The 21,616-nt window shown below is 37.9% G+C and overlaps 2 protein-coding genes across 3 annotated transcripts in view; one reads left to right on the top strand and one right to left on the bottom strand.

Annotated features, from left to right (window-relative positions):
• kcng2 (potassium voltage-gated channel, subfamily G, member 2) overlaps positions 1-7,972 on the top strand; it is a 41,214-nt gene extending 33,242 nt beyond the window's left edge. The window contains exons 3-4 of the mRNA XM_056254578.1: positions 5,398-6,723; positions 7,243-7,972. Coding sequence (XP_056110553.1) covers positions 5,398-6,234 — 837 coding nt within the window. The 3' untranslated portion in view covers positions 6,235-6,723; positions 7,243-7,972. The remainder of the gene's footprint in view (positions 1-5,397; positions 6,724-7,242) is intronic.
• A 2,444-nt stretch (positions 7,973-10,416) lies between these two features.
• The window catches only part of LOC130087999 (solute carrier family 66 member 2), a 44,533-nt gene continuing 33,333 nt past the window's right edge, over positions 10,417-21,616 (bottom strand). For both annotated transcript variants that reach the window (XM_056254584.1, XM_056254585.1), the window contains one exon: positions 10,417-10,822. In XM_056254584.1, the coding sequence (XP_056110559.1) occupies positions 10,618-10,822 (205 nt within the window). In that variant the 3' untranslated portion in view covers positions 10,417-10,617. The remainder of the gene's footprint in view (positions 10,823-21,616) is intronic.

Genomic DNA, 21,616 nt, shown 5'->3' with positions numbered 1-21,616 from the left:
GATGATCCACTGACAAATAGAGCTACTGTAGGAACAGAGAGCTGGGCTAACTTAGGCCCTGTTTACACCTGGTATTAAGATGCGTTTTGGTCGATCGGATCACAAGTGGAGGACGAGGTTGTCGAAAAGGCATTCGACTGGATTGCTTTTTTAGTGGAAACGCTCATGTGGTTGAATGCGTTCGAACAGCCACTAAAGACCGCCTACTCTCCGCCTACTGACCTAACGTGTAAACATTATGCGAAGTGCGCTAGCCTGACTGGATTTAAACTTTGTCGGCTAAAGACCCAAGTTTGGTTTGAAGACGAAAAACGTACCAAGGACAATGTTCTCTCATCATTCCTGATTTCTAACATGCACTCACCGCATTCGCCATGGTCTTGCGGCTGTCAGAGCAGAAACTAAAGCTGATGCTCTCCGTGTTTTTTCCGTCGTCTCCGTTCATATGTAAATTGCACAAGCTTATTTTGTCCATTAGATCAAAAGATCTGGAAAAAAAACTTCCCTCAAAGAAATCAGGACAGAAGTGGTTGAAAGTGGACAAAAGAAACAGATTAAAATACCAGGTGTAAACAGGTATGTGTATCGCTTGTCCACTTGTGTACCGAATGACCAAAACGCATCTTAATGAAAGTTGGAAACAGGGCCTTAGTCTGGAGGAGTCCTGAGATATAGTGTTGAAGGCCGAAGTCCACAAACAGGATCCTCGCATAAGTCCCTTGTTTGTCCAGATGTTGCAGGATATAAATGGTAAATGGTAAATGGACTGCATTTATATAGCGCTTTCACTGACCCAATGGCCACCAAAGCGCTTTACAATTTGCCTCACATTCACCCATTCACTCACTCATTCATACACCGACGGGCAACATAGGACTGATATAATGCAGTCCTATGTTGACTGCATCATCCACTGACCTGTTTGCCGATGAGCAGGGGGTCCAGCAAACTGCAGGGGGTCCAGCAAAGGTCCTGTGATGTCCTTTAGGTGTGCCAGCACCAGTCTTTCAAATGACTTCATGACCATGAGATTGACAGGTCTGTAGTCAATTAAGGCCCCATCCACACTACTGCGTTTTAGTTTAGAAACGGATATTAAAACGAATACGATCTCCGTCCACACCAGCATTTTAGCTGCGTATTAGAATTGATCTCCGTCCACATTAAAACAACTAAAAACGCGGATCACGTGACCATTCACCAACACTGGGCATGCGCGTGCCGGTGTAAACACAACTTCATTGATAAAATTATCCCACCATGCTCTGGGTTAACCCCAAACCGACGCTCCATGTACGGTCAACGCCGCCGCTGCACACGGGAATTGTCACAGATCACTCGAATAATAGCTTGACTCCGGCGCATGTAGGCAGTTATTAACCTGGCCCTAGCCAGATGAATTTCGCTTCGCCTAGCTTCACTCACATCCATCTGGAACGGATCCATTGAAATTGCGTTTCAGAAGGCTGGGCCTTATCAAAAATCCTTGCATATGATTGGATAAGCCACTTGTCTGTCATCTTTATCGACGTGCTATTTCAACCACTCACACCGAAGCCAACCCGTGACGCTGAAGAATCCGGTCGGGAGAAGGCACTGATCTATATAACATCGTTTCCACCAACAAAAGCCTTAAGAGCCGTTCTCTGATGTTCTTTTAATGAAACAATATTAGGTAGATTGGACAACACGGATGAAATAGCAGCATCAATGTTAACGCTTGTTTCCTCGATGCGAGCCGCCATTGTTGTCTGAATCAAAACAGTCTCACGGTCGCTTCTCCACTACGTCACATCTATGAAACTCCCGCCCTGCGTCCTGATTGGCTAAACCATAAAGTTGGTTGGAGAAATCACTCTCAATGGAAGAGGTTCCAGATGGATGTGAGTGAAGCTAGGCGGAGCGAAATTCATCTGGCTAGGGCCAGGTTAGGCAGTTATAGCATTGTAAAATGCAGAATTTACTTGTACAACAGCTGCTAGCAAAGATATACGCCATGACTGATGACACCCAATCATAGAGCCGAGCGTGAGCCTCTACTACGTCATCGTTGCTAAAGTCCTCCGTTTGGACCCGTCTACACTAAAACGCCCTCCGGAGAATCAAAACGAAAAACGGATCGGCAGCGTTTCTAAACTTCTACGTTTTGGGTCTCCGTTTTTGCCGTTTTAGTGTGGACGGGAGGTGCAAACGTAGCAAAAGGTCTCCGTTTTTAAACGAAAACGCAGTAGTGTGGACGGGGCCTAAGTCCCGTTATTTGGGGGGATGGGGATGATGAGCAGGAAGGGACGTCGCACAGCTCCAGTGATCTGTGGAAGATCTGCGACAAGATGAAGGCCAGCTGGACAGCACAGGTTTTTAGACAGGCTGGTGAGACACCGTCTGGGCCTGGTGCTTTCCTTGTCTTCTGTTTCCTGAAGATCCGATGCACATTCTCTTCACTGATCTGAAGTGCAGGAGGGGGGAGGGGTTGCTGGAGGTGTTGATGGTTGTGCAAATAGACCATCAGAGTGGGTGTGAGGTGAGAGACTGGGATTTTCAAATCTGCAGTAATCATTCAGGCCGTCGGCCAGTGTTGATTCCCTACAGAATTGGGGGACATTGTCTTGTAGTTTGTGATGTCGTTCAGGCCTTTCCACACTGACACAGGGTCGCTGGCTGAAAACCTGTTTTCCAGCTTTTTAGACCATAAATCTTGTTTGTCAGTGTGTTTTTGGCCTGATTGTACAAGATTTTGTCCCCATTCCTATAGGCTTCCTATTTTCCAATTAGCCTATTCCAATTCTTTGAACGGAGTTTTGCTGAGAACAAATGGTTTCTGAGAATAGTGTTTTCAGACATACTAACTTACTTTTATTGAGTTTTGCATTTAAATATATATTTAGAGATGATCAAAAACTAGGTTTTTTTGGGCAAAGTTTAGATTTTTTGAAATCTTGATTTGAAGTGTTTTTTTGCATCATGATTACAGTCTAACCAGAAGATAGAGAAAGCTTTTTGTTACTAATAATTTAATTCAAACATCAGAATTCAATTAAAAATGTAACAAAAATGAACAGGAATCCTTAATCAGAACTCGATTCATCTGGTTTAGATCTGATTTCAACCTCTTCTGGATCAACTTACTGGTAAATAGTCTCAAACTCCTGTCTGTGTGTGTGTACAGTATAAGTGTGTATGAAGAGTTCAGATGCAAAAGCCTCTAAAAGCCATCTGAAATTTTCTTCTAAAATGATCATTTTTATCAAGCTCGTATATTTAAATTCAGTAATTTCACTTAAATGACAATTAATGGGTAATTTTTCTTGCCATTCAAGTAAAATTATTGAACTTAAATATACGAGCTTGATAAAAATGATCATTTTAGAAGAAAATTTCAGATGGCTTTTAGAGGCTTTTGCATCTGAACTCTTCGTATATTACACCCAGAGTGGGTGTGTCTGTTTTGCATGTTTGATGTTTTAGAGTTTCACCCCTTTACTGCTGTGTGCTTTATTTTTGAATTGTGGCAGTCATTTCCAATGGCGGTAATTTTTAACCGCGAATGTGACAATTTATTTATTTATTTTTTACATCCATTTAGCTTTTCGATCACAATCACATAGCGAGTGCCGCAAAAGTCAACAAGTTTCATACCATTCCAGTGAAGTTAAAATTTGTAAAAATTAAAAAAAAAAATATTGGGGGGTCTAAATTGACCAAGTAACACCAAGGGTTTCATTTTATTTTTGTCCTGACACTGGTGGGTTGCCAGTTCTGGGCACATTCACTGTTGTTCCATTTTCTCTCACACATTTAGTGATGACCTTCACTGCATTTCAAAGTATATTCATTGTGTTAAAAAATGTATTAAATATGTCTGGTTTCTAAGAACCTTCAGCATTCATGGAACATTTGTTTTTGTCTTTATGATTACAGATTAGAAAGTAGAATGTTTCTCAGACACAAGTGTATTTATGAAATTAAATGCAGTACCTCAGCTGCAGACTTCAAGTGGACTCTTGTCAAGCAATTACAAGTCACTGAAGTTATGCAATAGCTTTTGAATTCTATCTTTTTTTAAATGAATGTGCTTGTGTTATAATTAAAAAAATTCTTATCAGAAACATGCTCTGGCCAAGCTCAGACATTTAAACTTTATTAATTATAACTTGATTAGTAATACAAAGAGCTAGCCATTGCGTAGAGAGCGATTGACAGTTGGCTTATACAAAGATAAATTTGGTCAATTTTCATGAAATCAAACCAATTTGAGATAAATCAAATGACTCCACAACATAACAGAATGCATCAAATACATTGCCAATACTTACTGAATCATGTGCTGCTGTTGTCCCATTAAAATTATGTTATTTCGTAAAAGATGATGTCATTATGGTACTGGCTTTTGTTAAAGGGATAGTTCACCCTAAAATTCTGTCATCATTTACTAACCCTCATGTCATTCAAAACTCGATAGACTTTTGTTTGTCTACGGAACAACTAAAGATATCAACTAAAGATAACGTCATTACATTTTTATTAAACCACTGGAGTCAAATAGCTTTTCTATGATGCCTTTATGAACTATACTTGGAGCTTGAAAGTTTTCATTATATAGACTTTGGATGGATGGATAGAAGATGGATCTCTTTGGTAGGTTATATTAGAATATTTATTCTGAAAATGACGAAAGTCTTGTGGGTTTGTAACATTTGGGTAAATATTTAATGACAGAATAAAATGTTTTGGTAAACCCACCCTTTAAATGGATGATAGAAAAGACTAACATGATGGAAACTGAAATTGAGAAAATAGGGAAAAAAATATAAATTAAATTGAAATTGAAATAAAATCACCAATTAAAACTATAAAAACATGTTTGAAACATTTTAAGGAACTGGATAAAAATTAAGAAATAGCGGGAATATTTCTTAATGAATTGCCAGTTTTTCCATGTTAGAAGTGAGTGCACCAAGGGACAAAATCTAAACAGCTCACAATGATTTAAAATGTAATCCTATGTCACACTTAATGGTAATATTGGGTTACACTTTATTTTAAGGTAACGTAGTTACATTGTACTTACTCAAATAAGTACTGAGTAATATTAATTAACTACATGTACTATACTTACTATAGTTACGGTTAGGGTTTGGTTTAGGGTTACTTGTAATTATGCATAATTTACTGTTATTACTACAGTAAGTACTAAGTACATGTAGTAATGTGTAACTACTTCACCTTCAAATATACTGTGATGAAGGAAAACTAGGATTTATTTATCTAGTATAATATTTATTCAATATATTGAGACATATACTGCATAATGACCCTCACACGAAGACTCTAAATGACTCGAGAAGTTCAACATAAAGTGAAACCCAGACTTCAACTAACATGTGTTTCCTCTATCAGGGTGAGTGCTCCCAGAGATGCTTCAACATCTTTGTGCTGGAAACGGTGTGTGTGGGCTGGTTCTCCCTGGAGTTCCTGCTCCGTTTCATCCAGACACAAAGCAAGTGCGTGTTCTTGCGCACACCCCTCAACATCATCGATGTGGTGGCCATCCTGCCCTATTACATCACTTTGATAGTGGACTCACTGTCTGTAGGCGACCGTCCCACCGGCTCAGGAAACAACTACCTGGAGAAAGTGGGATTGGTCCTGCGAGTTCTTCGAGCGCTGCGGATCTTCTACGTGATGCGTTTAGCACGTCACTCTTTGGGGTTGCAGACGTTGGGGTTGACCGTACGCCGATGCACTCGAGAGTTCGGACTGCTCCTGCTGTTCCTGTGCGTCGCCATGGCACTGTTCTCACCTCTGGTCTTCCTGGCCGAGAGCGAGTTGGGCGCCAAGCAGGAGTTTACCAGTATCCCTGGGAGCTACTGGTGGGCCGTCATTTCCATGACCACAGTTGGATACGGTGACATGGTTCCACGCAGCATTCCTGGCCAGGTGGTGGCACTCAGCAGCATCCTGAGTGGAATCCTGCTCATGGCATTCCCAGTCACATCCATATTTCACACTTTTTCACGCTCCTACCTGGAACTAAAAGCGGAACAGTGTCGGGCCACACGGCACAAGCCCGATTCACAAGACAGCACCAAGTCCCAAAACAGTGAGGATTCACAGGACACTGACAGTTCGTTACATGGAATCACAGAGACCGCTGCAGTCAGTGCGCACCATCGCAGATCTGTGGCTGTGGCAAGTCAAGGAGTCCCACAGGTCAGGCGATCTCTAAAGTCATAATGCAAACAATTAACTAAGACTTAAGAAAAATCCCACGTACAAAGACATGCTACAGGTGAGCGGCCATATATAGTACCTGTTTAAGCAGGTGACTTGACAATAATAGACTGGGAAAGGAACATTAAAATGGTCGGGTTTGTTGTCCAAAGCACAATTCTTTAAGGAGTTAGTTCACCCTAAAATGAATATTCTGTCATCATTTACTCACCATCATGTTCCAAATGCATGACTTTCTTTCTTCCATGGAACACAAATGGAACTGTTGAAAGTGAATGGAGACTGGGTCTATAAATTCCAAAAACAATTTAAAAAACACCATATGACTCATGGCACCCTTATTCAAAGCCTTCTGAAGCCATATGATAACTTAGTGTGAGAAAAGATGCAAAATGTAAGTTATTTTCCCCCGACTTAGTAGCTCTTAAATCTCACTTTTGATTCAGAATTAAAATGTGTCATGCCAGGTTTGACATCAGTGACACGAAACATGTTGTTGCGTGTATCATAAACCATCATGTCAAGCCATTTGAATAGGTGTAACTACTGGTCCTACTCACACAACTCTGGTTTTTCGAACTAGCGTCAACCGGCATGGGTGGCAGGTCCATTAACAAAGACACTAAAGACTACAGCCTCTTGAGGCCAGGGGAGTGAGGTTTACTTGCACAGCTGACTCCGTTACATTTACAATGTAATTGGTCTTACTCTCACCACTTCAGAGCGGGATTTGAACCAGTATCAACTGGCATAGGAGGCAGGTGTCCTAAAAAGGCTGAAAGCTTCTGCCCCTAGCTTGCCGCTTGTGGCTAAGTGAGTGAGATTAAACCGCAAAGCTATCTACTAGCTGGCCTCCCTTATATTTACACGTATAAACCTCACACCCATTGGGGTCACAGCAACAATGCAACTGGTCTTACTCCCACCGCTTCAAAGCGGGATTTGAACCAGTGTCAACTGGCAGCGTTAACAAGTACACCAAAAGTTGCTACTCCTAGCATGCCTCTTGAGGCTAGAGGAGTGAGGTCTACCACCCGCCTAAATCTCACTCTCATCTGGGTCACGGCACCAATGTAAATGGTCCTACTTGCACCACTCCGAGTGGGATTCGAACCAGTGTTAACCAGCATGGGAGAAGGGCTTGCTAACAAGGATTTTAAAACTAGCAGCCCATAAAAAAAATGTCTAAGGTCAGGGAAGTGAGGTTTACCTGCACAGCTCTTAATAGCTGCCCTATTTTATATATGCAGCAGTTCTATTGAGATTTGAGAGCTCAACTGCATTTGTCCCCATTCACTTTAATTGTATAGAAAAAAAACTGCATGAACATTCAGTTAAACATCTCCTTTTTGTTCCACCGAAGAAAGAAAATCATATGGGTTTGGAATGGCATGAGAGTGAGTGATGATTGATTTTTATTTAAGCTCGTGTACCTGGTAGATGGATGCTCCTACCTGTGAAAACTGTATGACTGTGAAGATTGACATTTTATTTTGCATCCACCTTTAAGGTAAAATGAGTTTTTCTCTGGTGTAAGAGCATACATTGTGTTACACTGTTCAAAAAAGGCTATTGAACTTTAATTTATGCTACTATATAGCTGGTTTGCAATAACTATGTTTATGAAAACACATTTCTGTATAATTCTGCTTTTAGATGCCATAGTCTCAGGATCTGCCGGTTGTAATAAACACAGTGAAATACCCTTTAAAAGAATAAAGGTTTCTTATTTTCAAATTGTCTTGAGTGATAGCTGGTTTTGTAGGATATACTGTATATGTCATTTTTAATTAGAAAGGAAAGTCTCAAACTCAGACCGACTTTCAATATTAGGACAGATGGAATTACTCAACCAATAATGTAAAGAATGTGAAGCAAAATAATTTCACTACTAAAACAATACTATAAGTACCTTGCTGTATGTTTTGGACATGGTACCATGGTATTTTTGAAGCAACTTGGACTGCCATGTACCATGGTATATGATTTTCGTAATCCTTCGGTAGCATGGCATTACCATCTGATCCCGTCAGATTATCATGGCTGGGTGTTGAAATATTCCTGAGATAAGAATTTAGTGTGTTTAATGAGTCCAGAATTGAGTCCTGTCCAAACTGAATCTATTCCTATAAGCGATTAAATGTATGACAGAGGGTCAGATTGTTGTGAAGACCTCATAACATTGATCAGTGGTAGATACATCTATATTGATTCCCCTGAGAGCCCTGTGCTCATAAAGGCATTGAGACCTGCCAGTACAAACACTGCTATAATGACCACAGCTATAATAAATGCACTCTCAGGTTTCAATTTGAATGAAACTCGTTCAATGCCTGTATTTTATAAATACGGGCTCAAATGTTCACAGCCTGCGAGACTATAAGCTGACTACTGAGCAATAACGCTCAAATCATTATACACCACAGCCACTTGATTAGAAACTTGATTTTTAAACTGTCATTAATGTCACAACAAAATTATGAGATTTTTTGTATTGGTGGTAAATGTGAATATGGATTAACATTTTTAAATGTCTGAATTTACAATAGCTTGATAATGGAACATCAAATACATCTTTGGAGGAACCTGACGGCAAAATATTTTAAATTACTTTGAAATAAATAACTAAACATCTATTAATTGAAATGCATATATGAAATAGCAATATCCAAACAGACCTCTTTTTAAAAAAAATGTTTATTAACAAAACTCGCTATAAAAAGTTGCGTTGCATTGCATTGAAAATATGAGGAGTGACCAACAGTATCCATCCTAACACTAACAGAACATTTGGCTAGACAGACACTGAACAGAACCTTTAACAGAACAAGAACCTTTAACAGAAGACAGTTTAAAATAATGGCAATATAGATACAAAAACTAAATAATATAAACCAGCTATAGTATCAAAATACAGCACAAAGAGAAACAATATATATATATATATATTTAAACGAAGTTGAAGTCAAAAACATTTTAGAATCAACCAGGTAAAAAAAAGACAGAATAAGATAGAAAATAGAAATAAATAACAGCAATAGCAATAAAAAGGGATTTTTATCTAAATTGGGAGAGTTTTTATCGTAGATAGTCTTTCATGTTTTTTTTTTGTGATTAAGGAATCTGGATAAAAAATAATGTCATGACATTTGGACAAAGCAAGAGTGGAAATATCACGCCAAAAGGCCATCAATTGTGTTAAACTATTCCCCATTAAACAATTAAACCTGTTTACCTATATAACATTTATAAGCAGCATCTCACTCATAACACAAGAATTGTTTACTGGCATGTGACATTCTGGACTATAACTACTGAACCAGTACTAATCTGCAAAATAATCATTTTCTTAAAAAAGTATTTGTCAAATTTTCTAGTAAGACAAAACTGGAAAAAAAAAGTTTTTTTTAAAGCATAAATCTTTAAGCATTAGCAAAAACATAATAATAAGTAAAAAAAAATCTTTAGGTAATTTTACTGGAAAATTACTGACTTGAAGAAAGATAAAAAAAAAAAATCAATTAACCCCCAAAATGCCACAAATACATTGTTAAAGTTTTTTAGAGGGTCAAAGGTCAGTATATGAATCTGGTAATTTCCTAATTTGTCATGCTAACTAAAATGATTGCACGCAAATGAACTTGGACTGCTATTCATATCTCTAAAAATAACATTTGGGGGAATACATTTCATCAAGTCTTGTAGATTTGTGAATTGTATGAGGACTGTCTTCTACTATTAAAAGGAGAGTGTTTTTTTTGGTTCAAATAGACACAGGGCTCTTCCTGTGATCTTCATTTGGCCTTCACTGCATGAAACACTACAGCAGGCTACTGAGGTAAAAACTTACCCAAATAAAACTACACTAACTGTATTAATCTCTTATAACAAAAGCTTTGTACATTCATCCATCTAATGTCAGATACATTTCTGGTTATTCCGAAAGTCTGTAAGGCAAAAGTTTTCATAAGCATGAATGTTACCCTGGGCTGGTGTGTATATACAGTATATGTAAATGTGTAAATAGAACTGCATATCTTTATGATATTGCATGTAAAGGTTGGTTCTACTAATAGTTTTACAGTAGCACCAAAAATAATCAGAACACTTAAGCAACACTTACAGTATGAATGTCATTTCACTGCATAAAATATATATAAAAAGGTGCCATTAATTTTATGAAAAGATAACAGAAATTGTAAGAAAAGCTTTAGCATCATAATTTGATGTTTTATATTCTAATGCAAGGACATTCAAACATATTTAAGTGTGACTTAAGTACCCAAATACTTTTAGGGGAGACTGTACAAAGATCTTGTATGTATGTATGCATACATATACATTGTAATATAGATTTGAGCACATTCCTTAATACATGCGGGTGTTTCATAGGGCCTTGGCGCTGGTGGTATGTGTGGTGTGTGAGGGTTTCTGTGGGTAGAGGCTGTAATAGTACACTTGGAAGAGAATAGCGACGTCCACGCACACCTGAAGGAGGCCGCAGATCCAGAACTGCATGGGAGCCTGAGTCAACAGGAAGTAGCCTGTCTTGAAAGTGTCTCCACTGGTCCACATCAACACCATCTTAATGCTGGAGGCACAGGAAGTGAGAGAGAGTTAGAGTCAGAGAGTGTTATTAAAGTCTGGAGATGTGAGAAAGAGAGGCAGATTGATCAAAATCACTGAAAATGAGAGAACTGTCGTCAAGTGCAGGATGAGTTACGCTCAAAGGTTAATACTATAGGGTTTGTTAACCTCAAGTTTGAGCAATAATGATTGATGAGGTTGCCTCATCTAATTAATATACATAATCTGTCCCAATTGTGAGAGAACATGAGAGCAACACTAGAGTGATATGGGTTTGGACTTTATAACCACCTCTCTTAAAGCTGAGAATGAAGTTTTTAATAATGTGTCATTTGTCGGGAAAGGACAGCTGTAACATGGAGCCTGGACAGTAACAGTGTTCTCAGAGACCGGCTCCGTCTGCTCCACATGTGGGTCTCGTGCTCTCCTCCACGCTTTGTTTAGAGGAAAAAAAAAGCATAAGATCACATGTCCAGTTTTGAAATTATTTACTCAACATCTTCCTTCCATGGAGCACAAAAGGAGAAATTTGAAGAATGTGTTGGCCACACTTTTCCATTGAACTCTTTCTACTATATTCCTACTCTTCTGAAGGCATGCGATTGCTTTGTGTGAAGAGCAGACAGAAATTTTTGGTCATTATTAATTGATAACCCTTGTGAAAAGTATATATTTAAGAAATTGTTCTTGCAGATAATAAAAGGCCACTTAAACAGGGTAGGCGATTTGTTCCAGAATTTTTTTTTAATGCTGGTTGAAAGTCTCTCCTGATAGCAATCACTAAGTTAAGTGCTCTAAATGTATTTATATGTATATACACTACAGTATATCGTCTGTGGAAGGTGTTAGGCCATAAAATGTTCATCCACTCATTGCATTTGGTCCGAATGTAATGATACGATGTCCTACCTGCCTGTCAACGCATGTATTTTCATACCTCCGCGCACCCTGCTCACGCAGACATCAGCGTGTTTCATGCTATGCAGAGTTAGACAGACGTCAGTCACCGAGCACCGCAACTGAAACACCAGCCACCTTTTACAGTTCCTCTTGAACTAAAACAATGAGCTTATACTGCGTCCACGCCCAAACTACTGTAATTTGGAAGAGGTGGAAACCCGTGACGTTATACTCGGAGCGATTCGTGACTCGCATTTATGCATTTCAATGGCAACACTATCAACGCCGAATTAATCTGCAGACATTTGTGCACTTTGTAAAGTACTTGATTATAATTATAACTGCAGTGTGTTATTCAATATTACATTGCAACTTCATCATTACAAATGTGTAATTGCAAATAATATATTTAAATACAATTTAATAAAGAAATGACATTAAAACATATTTTAGTTTACAGCAGTATACTGTTTACACCACATTTTCAATGGGTAAACTAAACAGCACTAAGTTGCATTTAATATAAATTTGAACTTTTATACATTTTAATAATTGCAATTAATTTGCAATAATGTTTTCGAAAACATTACATTCAGTTCACACTTAAAGGTGCTGTATGTAAGAATGACAGAGTGCTGAATGTAAGAATGACAAGAGTACCACATCGAAATAGGCACTGCAGTCCAAAATTCTAAATATCAGAGACCGTTGTTTCCCCCACCCCCTCCACCTCAGATAAGACGCTCACGCGGGTTGCCAGTTTGAGGACACGCAACAAGAGCGAGTGCAATTGACAACGAAAACCGAGGAGACTTACAGACTGTAAGTTAATGAGTTGATTTATCCGCGTTTTAATATACTCTCGTCTCGTTCAGAGATTTTTTAGATGGATACCGAGGCTTTTTCGGTTGTGTGGAATCTTCAATCTCTGACCAGTTTGTTTGCTCGTTTCCAAAGCTGCGATACGCGGTGTTTCATGCCAACTGGCATCCCGGGGTGGGTGAACAGGCAGTGGGCGAGATCACACAGACAAAACAAAACCCGACTGACAACACGGAACGTGTAAAATAATAAGTAAAATAACTGGCTGTAGAAGTGTTTTTCAGAGAAACGAGTATGTGAACTTAACATGTTTCCTAAATATCTGCAAACATACAGTATGATGGTATTTTTATGCTTTAGTAGAGTAAAAAAAGTTACAAACAGCACCTTTAAATATATTCTTTTAAAGCATATAATTTCCATAATAAGATATTTTAAAATGTATTTTAAACTGTACTTCTTTTTCACGAGGGAATCTTCGCTGAAACTGGATCACTGAGTTTGTGGGTTGAGATTCAGATCAGTCTGATTCAGTTTTGTGAAAATAATTATTAAGAGTGAATCATTGGAAAAAAATCCAACTCAAAATAATGATTTGTTCACAAATTGTACATTGCTACTTCTCACATGCTTGTGCCCAAATTAACTCATTGTAAATTTTGTAAATTAAAGCCATCATATGACATCAGAATACTTGGTATACGCTGATTTCACGCAGCCGCCATTTTGAAATGGCTCCGGTGGGAAGAAAACCGGAAGTCTCGCTTTTAATCATAGGAGAGTCGCGAATGCGATGGCGTATTGTTGTGTTTAATGTAGAAATTAGTTATTCTAAAAATGTACATACATTTCTTTCATACTTTAGACTATGTAGAGTGAAATTCATTTATAAATAAAACATTTTTTTTATATATAATTCAGAACGGGAAAAAAAAAGAAGCAGGAACGAACTATATACATACCCTATATTTGATATTAACATCCAATAGTGTAAATCGCGGCAGCAGCTTCAGGTTGGTAGTCCAAGCATTGTTGTCTATCTGTACTTCCGGGGTTCTTCCCACCGGAGCCTCGCTTTCGATTTCAAAATGGCGGCAGCGGGATATCAGCGTATAGCAACTGACAGTGTTGTAGTTGAGTCACCAACTGTCGAGTCCGAGTCGAGTCTCGAGTCCCAATGTTCGAGTCCAAGTCCGAGTCACCAAAGAAGAGTCCGAGTCGAGTCCAAGTCGAGTCACCATTACCTGAGTTCAAGTCCGAGTCAAAGCTCAAGTCCCGTGTTCGAGTCCGAGTCGAAATTAAGCCAAATCAAGCAACATTTTTCAGGCACTCTTTCTTGCAGCTAGAAATGTGTATGATATCACTAGAATTGCCTTTGACCTTAGTTCAAATCATTGTCAGCTGTGGCACGATTATATTTATTTGTTTAAATACATTTTTGGATGATCAGTCAACTGGAATGGATAAAGAAAACAAAAAAGAAAGCCTAATTGGACAGAGGAGGAGAAATGCATTCTTCTTGACGAATATGGTAAAAGAAAAACAATTTAGAAATTTTGAAAAGCAAACTATAAATCCCAATGTAACTGCGGCAAAAAAACAGAAAATGCAGTGCTATAAGCAGTTGTAACTCCGCAGGAAAAGAGTGGTTGCGATGTGTGACATAGTCAAGGTCGCCGTCTAGTTTGTTAGCTAAAATAAACATAATTGTGTTATTGTGTGATAAACGGGATTAAGCGCTGAGCGCGTCCGACTTTGGCTCAGCGCCAGCCATAGCACGAAAGCACAGTTTAAAGGATAATTCCGGTATTTAACACTTTGAGTCTATTTTCTAGTTTGTTTTGGATGAACTAGAGTGGTGGACTTAGAAATGTTGACGATGTCTCGACTTTTTGACTATTTTAGAATCGCCTCTGACCGCTTCAGAGTGGATGTCTATGGGCATGCTCAAACATGTCCTTAAAACAACCCTTAACGTTGGTTTTCAAAACTGTGCAACTCACCGAGTGGTTAGTGGTGTTCGTTGATGATTAAAAACAAATATATCGGCGCAATGTATGCTTTCAATCCGTGTTATTTGCTATAGTGGAACTATTTTTTCAGATACCTCACAACCGCGTATAAACTTCCGCTCGATATTTGAGTCTGAAGCATTAGCACACTCCCGGCGACAACCACTTTGCCGCAGTTGCTCAGCTCACGCTAGCCTTCTGAGAGACTGAGAACCGAGCGAAAAGACTACAACCAAATGTAAACAGACCCCTTTCCGTTTCTGGTAGCGCAGTAATATCAACGAGCACTGAGTCCTCCAGCAGACATCAATACGATTTTAAAAAATGGCAAATAAAACACGACAGAAACTGTATTTCGCTACGCTACTTGTTTTGGAACATCAACGAACACCACTAACCACTCGGTGAGTTGCACAGTTTTGAAAACGAACGTTAAGGGTTGTTTTAAGGACATGTTTGAGCATGCCCATAGACATCCACTCTGAAGCGCTCAGAGGCGATTCTAAAATAGTCAAAAATTCGAGACAGGACCCATCATCAAAATTTCTAAGTCCACCACTCTAGTTCATCCAAAACAAACTAGAAAATAGACTCAAAGTGTTAAATACCGGAATTATCCTTTAAATCTGGCAGTTGTGTTACGTCACTGTACATTCGCTCCTTACTGGTCAGCTCAGCTGCTGCAAAGCGTGCCAAAATCGAAATTGCTGATTAGATGTAGAGGAACTTATCTAGTGTTAAATGAGTGTTACGTTATCTCTCTCACGAGAATGCAGCGTAAAGTGAGCGACGTCAGTGAGTGTGTTGTCAAGCAAGGATAGCGAGCGATAGCAGTGTCTGTGAGGGAAAAATAGATCACGGCCGGTCTTGGACCCCGAAACAGGAAAAGTGTAACATCTTATATCAAATTTTTATAACCTATTTAGTCAGAAACAACGTCATTCATTTGATGAATGCTCAAGTCCGATTTTATATATTCTCGAGTCCGAGTCCAAATACTAGTCATCAGTCCGCGAGTCCAAGTCGAGTCACGAGTCCAGAGAATGGAGTCTCGAGTCGGATTTGAGTCCAGAGAATAAGGACTCGAGTACTCCATCACTGGCACATGAGTTATGTGGTTTACTTTTATGGTGATTTGTCATTTTGGAGCTTGACACCCCAGTCCTCACTTACTTTAATTAAAAGAAAAAAGAGTGACCCGGATATTCTTCAAAACGTCACCTTCTGTGTTCCACTGAAGAAAGAAAGTCATACAGAATTCATGAGGGAGAGTAAATCATTTTCAATGTTGGGTGAGCCAATTTTAAGATTGCTCCTCAAGTGCAGAAACCCTTGTGTAAACCTCAAGCACTAACAGCTCACATTTTAGGAAGGAGAACAAACAAACTTCTTTTGTGTGGCCATATTTGGTGCATCAGCATCTTCACGCACAACTGCACAGAATTACAGAACTGTAATTCCACCTGAATAAAGCTTTTCCACCATCTTAATAAACAAATAAATTATTCAAGACGTGCATTTTTTTTCAGATTACCCAAAATACGGCACTCCACACTACACCAATTATTCATTTCAGATGAGGCTTTTATGATGTACTAAAGGACTTTTGCTGTGAATCATAAATGTATGTAAAGAAATGATCAGGTTATGCTGCAGTAAGACACAGCCTGGAATAAAAGGAACATAACAGCATCATTATAATAGTGTGTGTCGATTTTAACATGAGTGACTGATTTAGAAAAGTAGGATAAGTTACTGAAACAATATTACGGTTGCACTTTATTTTACAGTACGTGCAAGTACTGGTTAATAAGGTAACTACATGGGTTATGGTTAGGTTTAGGGATAGGTACAGACACTGGACATGTTATGATAGGAACGCATTGATTGAGATTATCCTGGTACGTCTTTCGAGCGACTGTCTCAAAAGGATGAGTAAACAACTGGTTGTGAAAAGGAGACCAAAGCTGGAGAAAAGGAAACAGAGAATACAGACAAATCTTTTCTTGCCCAAAAGAAATTGAGTCAGGTGGGGGGTGCGGGAGGAGAGCTGAGGTAAACACGGTTTTCTGTTCTTTGTTTGGCTCAGTGTTACACTCAAAGCAAAACTGAGAGGCGGCTTGATCCATGGCATCTGATAAAAGGCCACTCTGAAAGCTTATTAGAGCAGCGCGTCCTAAAGAGATGAAAGAGCACTCTTACTGCCGCCGGGACACACCGATCAGCCTCTGTGCCAGAGCAATAAACCACTCCACACTCCACACAACAGAAGAGTTTAATGACTGTGAGCTATGACGAGGACAGGGTCATGATCGGATCATTAAAGCTAAAATAAAGCTGGAATAAAATAAAGATTGTTTCCTGACATGTTTCCCAAACAAGCCTATTGTCTGCGAGCTACTTGTTCAGGCAGCTTTTTCTGCACAAGTCGCATGCCTTAATTTCTAGACAACTGTAACCAATCCCATAATGCACTGCAATAAGCTTTTCCACTTCCACTAAAGGATTAGTTCACTTCAGAATTAAAATTTCCTGATAATTTACTCACCCCCACATCATCCAAGATGTTCATGTCTTTCTTTCTTTCTTTCTTCAGTCGAAAAGACTGAAAGGTTTTGAGGAAAACATTCCAGGGTTTTTCTCCATATTGTGGACTTGCAGTGTCAATGCAGCTTCAAAGGGCTCTACACGATCCCAGCCGAGGAATAAGGGTGTTATCTAGCGAAATGATCAGTCATTTAAAAAAAATATATATATATACTTTTTAACCACAAATGCTCGTCTTGCACTAGCTCTGCGATGTGCCACACATTACGTAATCACGTTGAAAGGCCACGCGTGTTCCCATTCCAAAAGGAAGGGTAGTGCGAAAAACTCCATCTCATTTTCTCCTCGAACTTCAACATCATCCGACATCGTTGTTTTACCTCTTATTTATTTTATTTGTTTTGTAAATGGCATTTTACTTGGTCTTTGCACATTCGCTTTGTAAACACTAGGTCAGTACTTCCACCTATAGTCACGCGTGACCTTTCAACGTTTTTTTATTTTTAGAAAATGACCTTATTCCTCAGCTGGGATCGTGTAGAGCACTTTGAAGCTGCATTAAAACTGCAATTTGGACCTTCAAACCGTGGCACCCCATTGAAGTCCACTATATGGAGAAAAATCCTGGAATGTTTTCCTCAGAAACCTTAATTTCTTTTCGACTGAAGAAAGAAAGACATGAACATTTTGGATGACGTGGGGGCGAGGAAATTATCAGGACATTTAAATATTCTGAAGTGAACTAATCCTTTAACTCTTTCTCGGCCACTTTCTCGGCCATTTTTGCGACAACAAAGTAACACTTTCTATGAACCTTGTATAAAGCATCGTAAGGGTATTTTTTAATGCATTATAATACATGCATGATGCCTTATATACAACATTATAATGTGTTGTATCATCTGATAAATAATCATAACAACAGTTACTACAGATTATAATACTTACCTATTTGTGGTTATAACTTTTAAGAGTACTATGTATTATAACACCAAATGAAGCCTGCATTAACAATGCATCATAAGGGTATTCGGTTACACTTTATTTTAAGGTGTCTTCGTTAACACTGTATTACACTGTAATTATATATTCAAGTACTGAGTGATATTGAGTAACTACATGTACTTAACTACATGGTTAGAATTAGGATTTGATTTGGTTTATGGTTAGTTGCATGTAATTATGCATAATTTATAGTTATTACTATAGTAACTACATGTAACATATGTAACAATGACAGCGTAAAATAAAGTGCTATCGGGTATTCTTGATGCATTATAATGCACGCATAATGCCTTAACCTTATAAACAACATACACATCACAACATTTAGAGCGTGCATGGAGGACGTACAAAATGGATATATGGAACCACCGTGGCAACAAGACAACTACAATTTTGAAAGAGCACCTGAAGGTCAATGAATGGGAATACTGGCATGCCAGGAACAAGCCTGACACATTCTTGGCCACCTAACATTAGAAAATATAACTTACATGAATGTGGTTAACAAGACTGTAAAAGAACATATTTTTTACTTTTGTGCACCGCACAACTGTATTTATCTGTTTATATTGTATATTTTAATGTAGCTTCACTTATCATTTTCAGGAAAAAACAAACATAACCAAGAAGCTGGACATAAATAAAAATAACAGTTGCCTTATGTTATAACACTTCTAAATATCAATTGAAAATGTTAAAATGGGATTGACCTTCTGATTTCTAGTTTCTTTTTCTATATCGCTACCTATTAAATCTACATGCTTTTTTCCTAAATTACTGCACAGGTATTAGATTAGGTAAAACCTTCTAATTTGACAGCTTTTATGAATAAAACATGATTTGCATTGTGAATGTATTGTTCCTTTGTACTTTTCCACACAACTTGGATTTTACCTTGAGGAAAATGTCTTATAACCACTTCATGATATGATATCTTATGGCTGTTTTAAAGAAGACTTAACTTTTGTTACTTAAAAGCCACTTATAAATATTATGACCACATTATAAAGCTTTTTAGATGTTTAAAAGAAGACTTTGTTTTTGTCACTTTACTTTAAGCAGTAAAAGACCACTCATAAGATGTTGTATGATACTGTGCAGACCTTAAGTAAACAATGTCAAGATATGAGACTTGTGAACGTAAAATATATGAATCTATGGGATATGTAATCCATTATAACTTAAGTGGGTAAAATGATGTTCATTGTGTGTAATAAAGTATCATACTCTTAATAGTTATAACCACAAATAGGTACGTATTATTATTGTTGTTGTTGTTATGATTATTCATGAGATGACACAGCACAACACATTATAAGGTTGTTTATAAGGCATTATGCATTCATTATAATACACAAAGAATACCCTTATGATGCATTATACAGGCAGGCTTTATCTGGTGTTATAATGCATTGTACTCTTAAAAGTTATAACCACAAATAGGCAAGTATTATAATGTATTGTAACTGTTGTTATGATTATTTATCAGATGATACAGCATATTATAAGGTTGTTTGTAAGACATTATGCATGTATTATAATGCATTAAGAATTCCCTTATAATGCATTATAAATTCCGGCTTCATAGGAAGTGTTACCGACAGCGCTTCCCTGCCGTTGTACGGAATTTTCCGGCTTTCCGTGTTTTTAATACAGTATGGAGGCGCTATTCCACATCTTCGGATCAAAACAGGTAAAAAAGGAGCAGAAACAAGCGATTAAAGCATTGTATGTTGTATGCATGTGGTATTCTTTAAAAAAAAGAAGAAGCTTTTCTCAACTTTTTGTTCAAAACATTGCTTTTTTTTCCAACTTACCCACATTCAAGTGTTCATAAAAAAAGAATGCATGAAGCGAGAATAAAATGTTTTTGTTGTTTAAAAGCAGACGCTCTGTTGTTTCATTTGATATGTTCAGATATTCATAGAACAAAATATTCTGGGGGCAATGAAATTTTTTATCAAAAACTCTGGTAGTGGCAGGCAACTTCTTTTTTCTTTTTTTAAATGCTGCTGGGGAAAGAGTTAAAGTTTCGTTCAAAGATGGAAATGCTGAAAGAAAATTGGATTGCAATCCAATGCAATTACAAATAATAACAATTTCATGCACATTAATTCACTTAGGAAGTAACCGTGTAATAAGTGTGATAAATGTACAATCAGCTTATGATGTTATCATGAAATAAACCCCTTCAGGGTGAAAAGAGCCTCTGTGTTGTGTCACAATGTGGTGTCATAAGACGTACTGTACTAGCAATAAGAAATACAGAATATTCGGGTTCTCTGACCGATGAAAACTTTTTTTTGTATATTAACCATCAGATTTAATCAAAAACTTGCTATAAACATTTGCTTTTTTAAATATAAAATCTGCACTTTGATGTAAAGAACAGGTGGAATGTTTTGGAGTGTGCCATCATACCCATTGTGGTAAAATGAGAAAAAAAAAGAGAGGGCAGTGATCAATCTTAACAGCTGCCATGGAAACCATCAGGATTCAATGAGGCTGACGGTTGCCATGGGTTCCATGATAGAGTATAAACAAATTCCTCTTTTCATCCTCACTTTAAGCCACAAAGCCAGACTCCAGCAACAGTTACCAGAGAGCAAGGACTAATAATCAAAAACAGTAAGTATAGCAGCACTGCAACACTATGTTGGTTGCCACTACAAACAACGATTGGTTGCTTTATTTCACAGACCGAGGCTTGTAATGCCACACTAACACCCACACATTAACAGCCATGAGAGAGCCGAGATGAGGACATGAAAGATAAATATTATTCATATATAGTGAATGGGATGGTTTTTGTTACTTACTTTCTGTTATTTTGAGAAACTAAGATTTTAACATTTTATTTGCTATTTTTATTCAGTTTCTGAGTGTAATTGTTGGGGTTGGCATTTTATGTGGATGACACTCATATCAGAATATGTGTGCATGTCTATAAAGGCACTGGGCAGAGGTGGATTTCTGCAAAGCTATTTACTCATATCTCTATCTCTCTATCTCTATCTCTCTCAAACACATGTATATGTGGTTCATGGGGAATCTCCATATGCGTAATGCTTTTTATACTGTACAAACTGTATATTCTATCCCCACACTAATCTTACCCCAAAACCTAACCATCACATAAAACTTTAGGCATATTTTGACTTTTAGTATGTCCTTTTAAGTCATTTGGTCTGCTATAAACAATGATTACGTTGTAATACCCATGTCATTATACACATTTGTGTCCTCACAGAACACACACACACACACGATACTATATTTCTCAAACTGTATCAAAACGCAGAAGTATTGTAACTGAATTCTGCAATAATTTGATAAAACAAACTTCCTCATATTTTATCAATGTATTCGTATGTTTTTACTGCTAGCCTTCGGTCTTCTGCTAATGTTTTACCTGTGGGCAATATTCACGTTTCACGCATCAGAGATGAAAAAATATCACTATACACCCGGTGCAAAATTACTTATCTTTTGTAAAAAGTCCCATCTGGGAT

Source organism: Rhinichthys klamathensis, unplaced genomic scaffold, assembly GCF_029890125.1.
Source record: "Rhinichthys klamathensis goyatoka isolate OS25496 unplaced genomic scaffold, OSU_Roscu_1.1 h1tg000111l_1, whole genome shotgun sequence".
NCBI classification, from domain to species: Eukaryota; Metazoa; Chordata; class Actinopteri; order Cypriniformes; family Leuciscidae; genus Rhinichthys; species Rhinichthys klamathensis.
The sequence above is the reverse complement of the archived record's forward strand: the minus strand, read 5'-3'. Positions and strand labels throughout refer to the sequence as shown.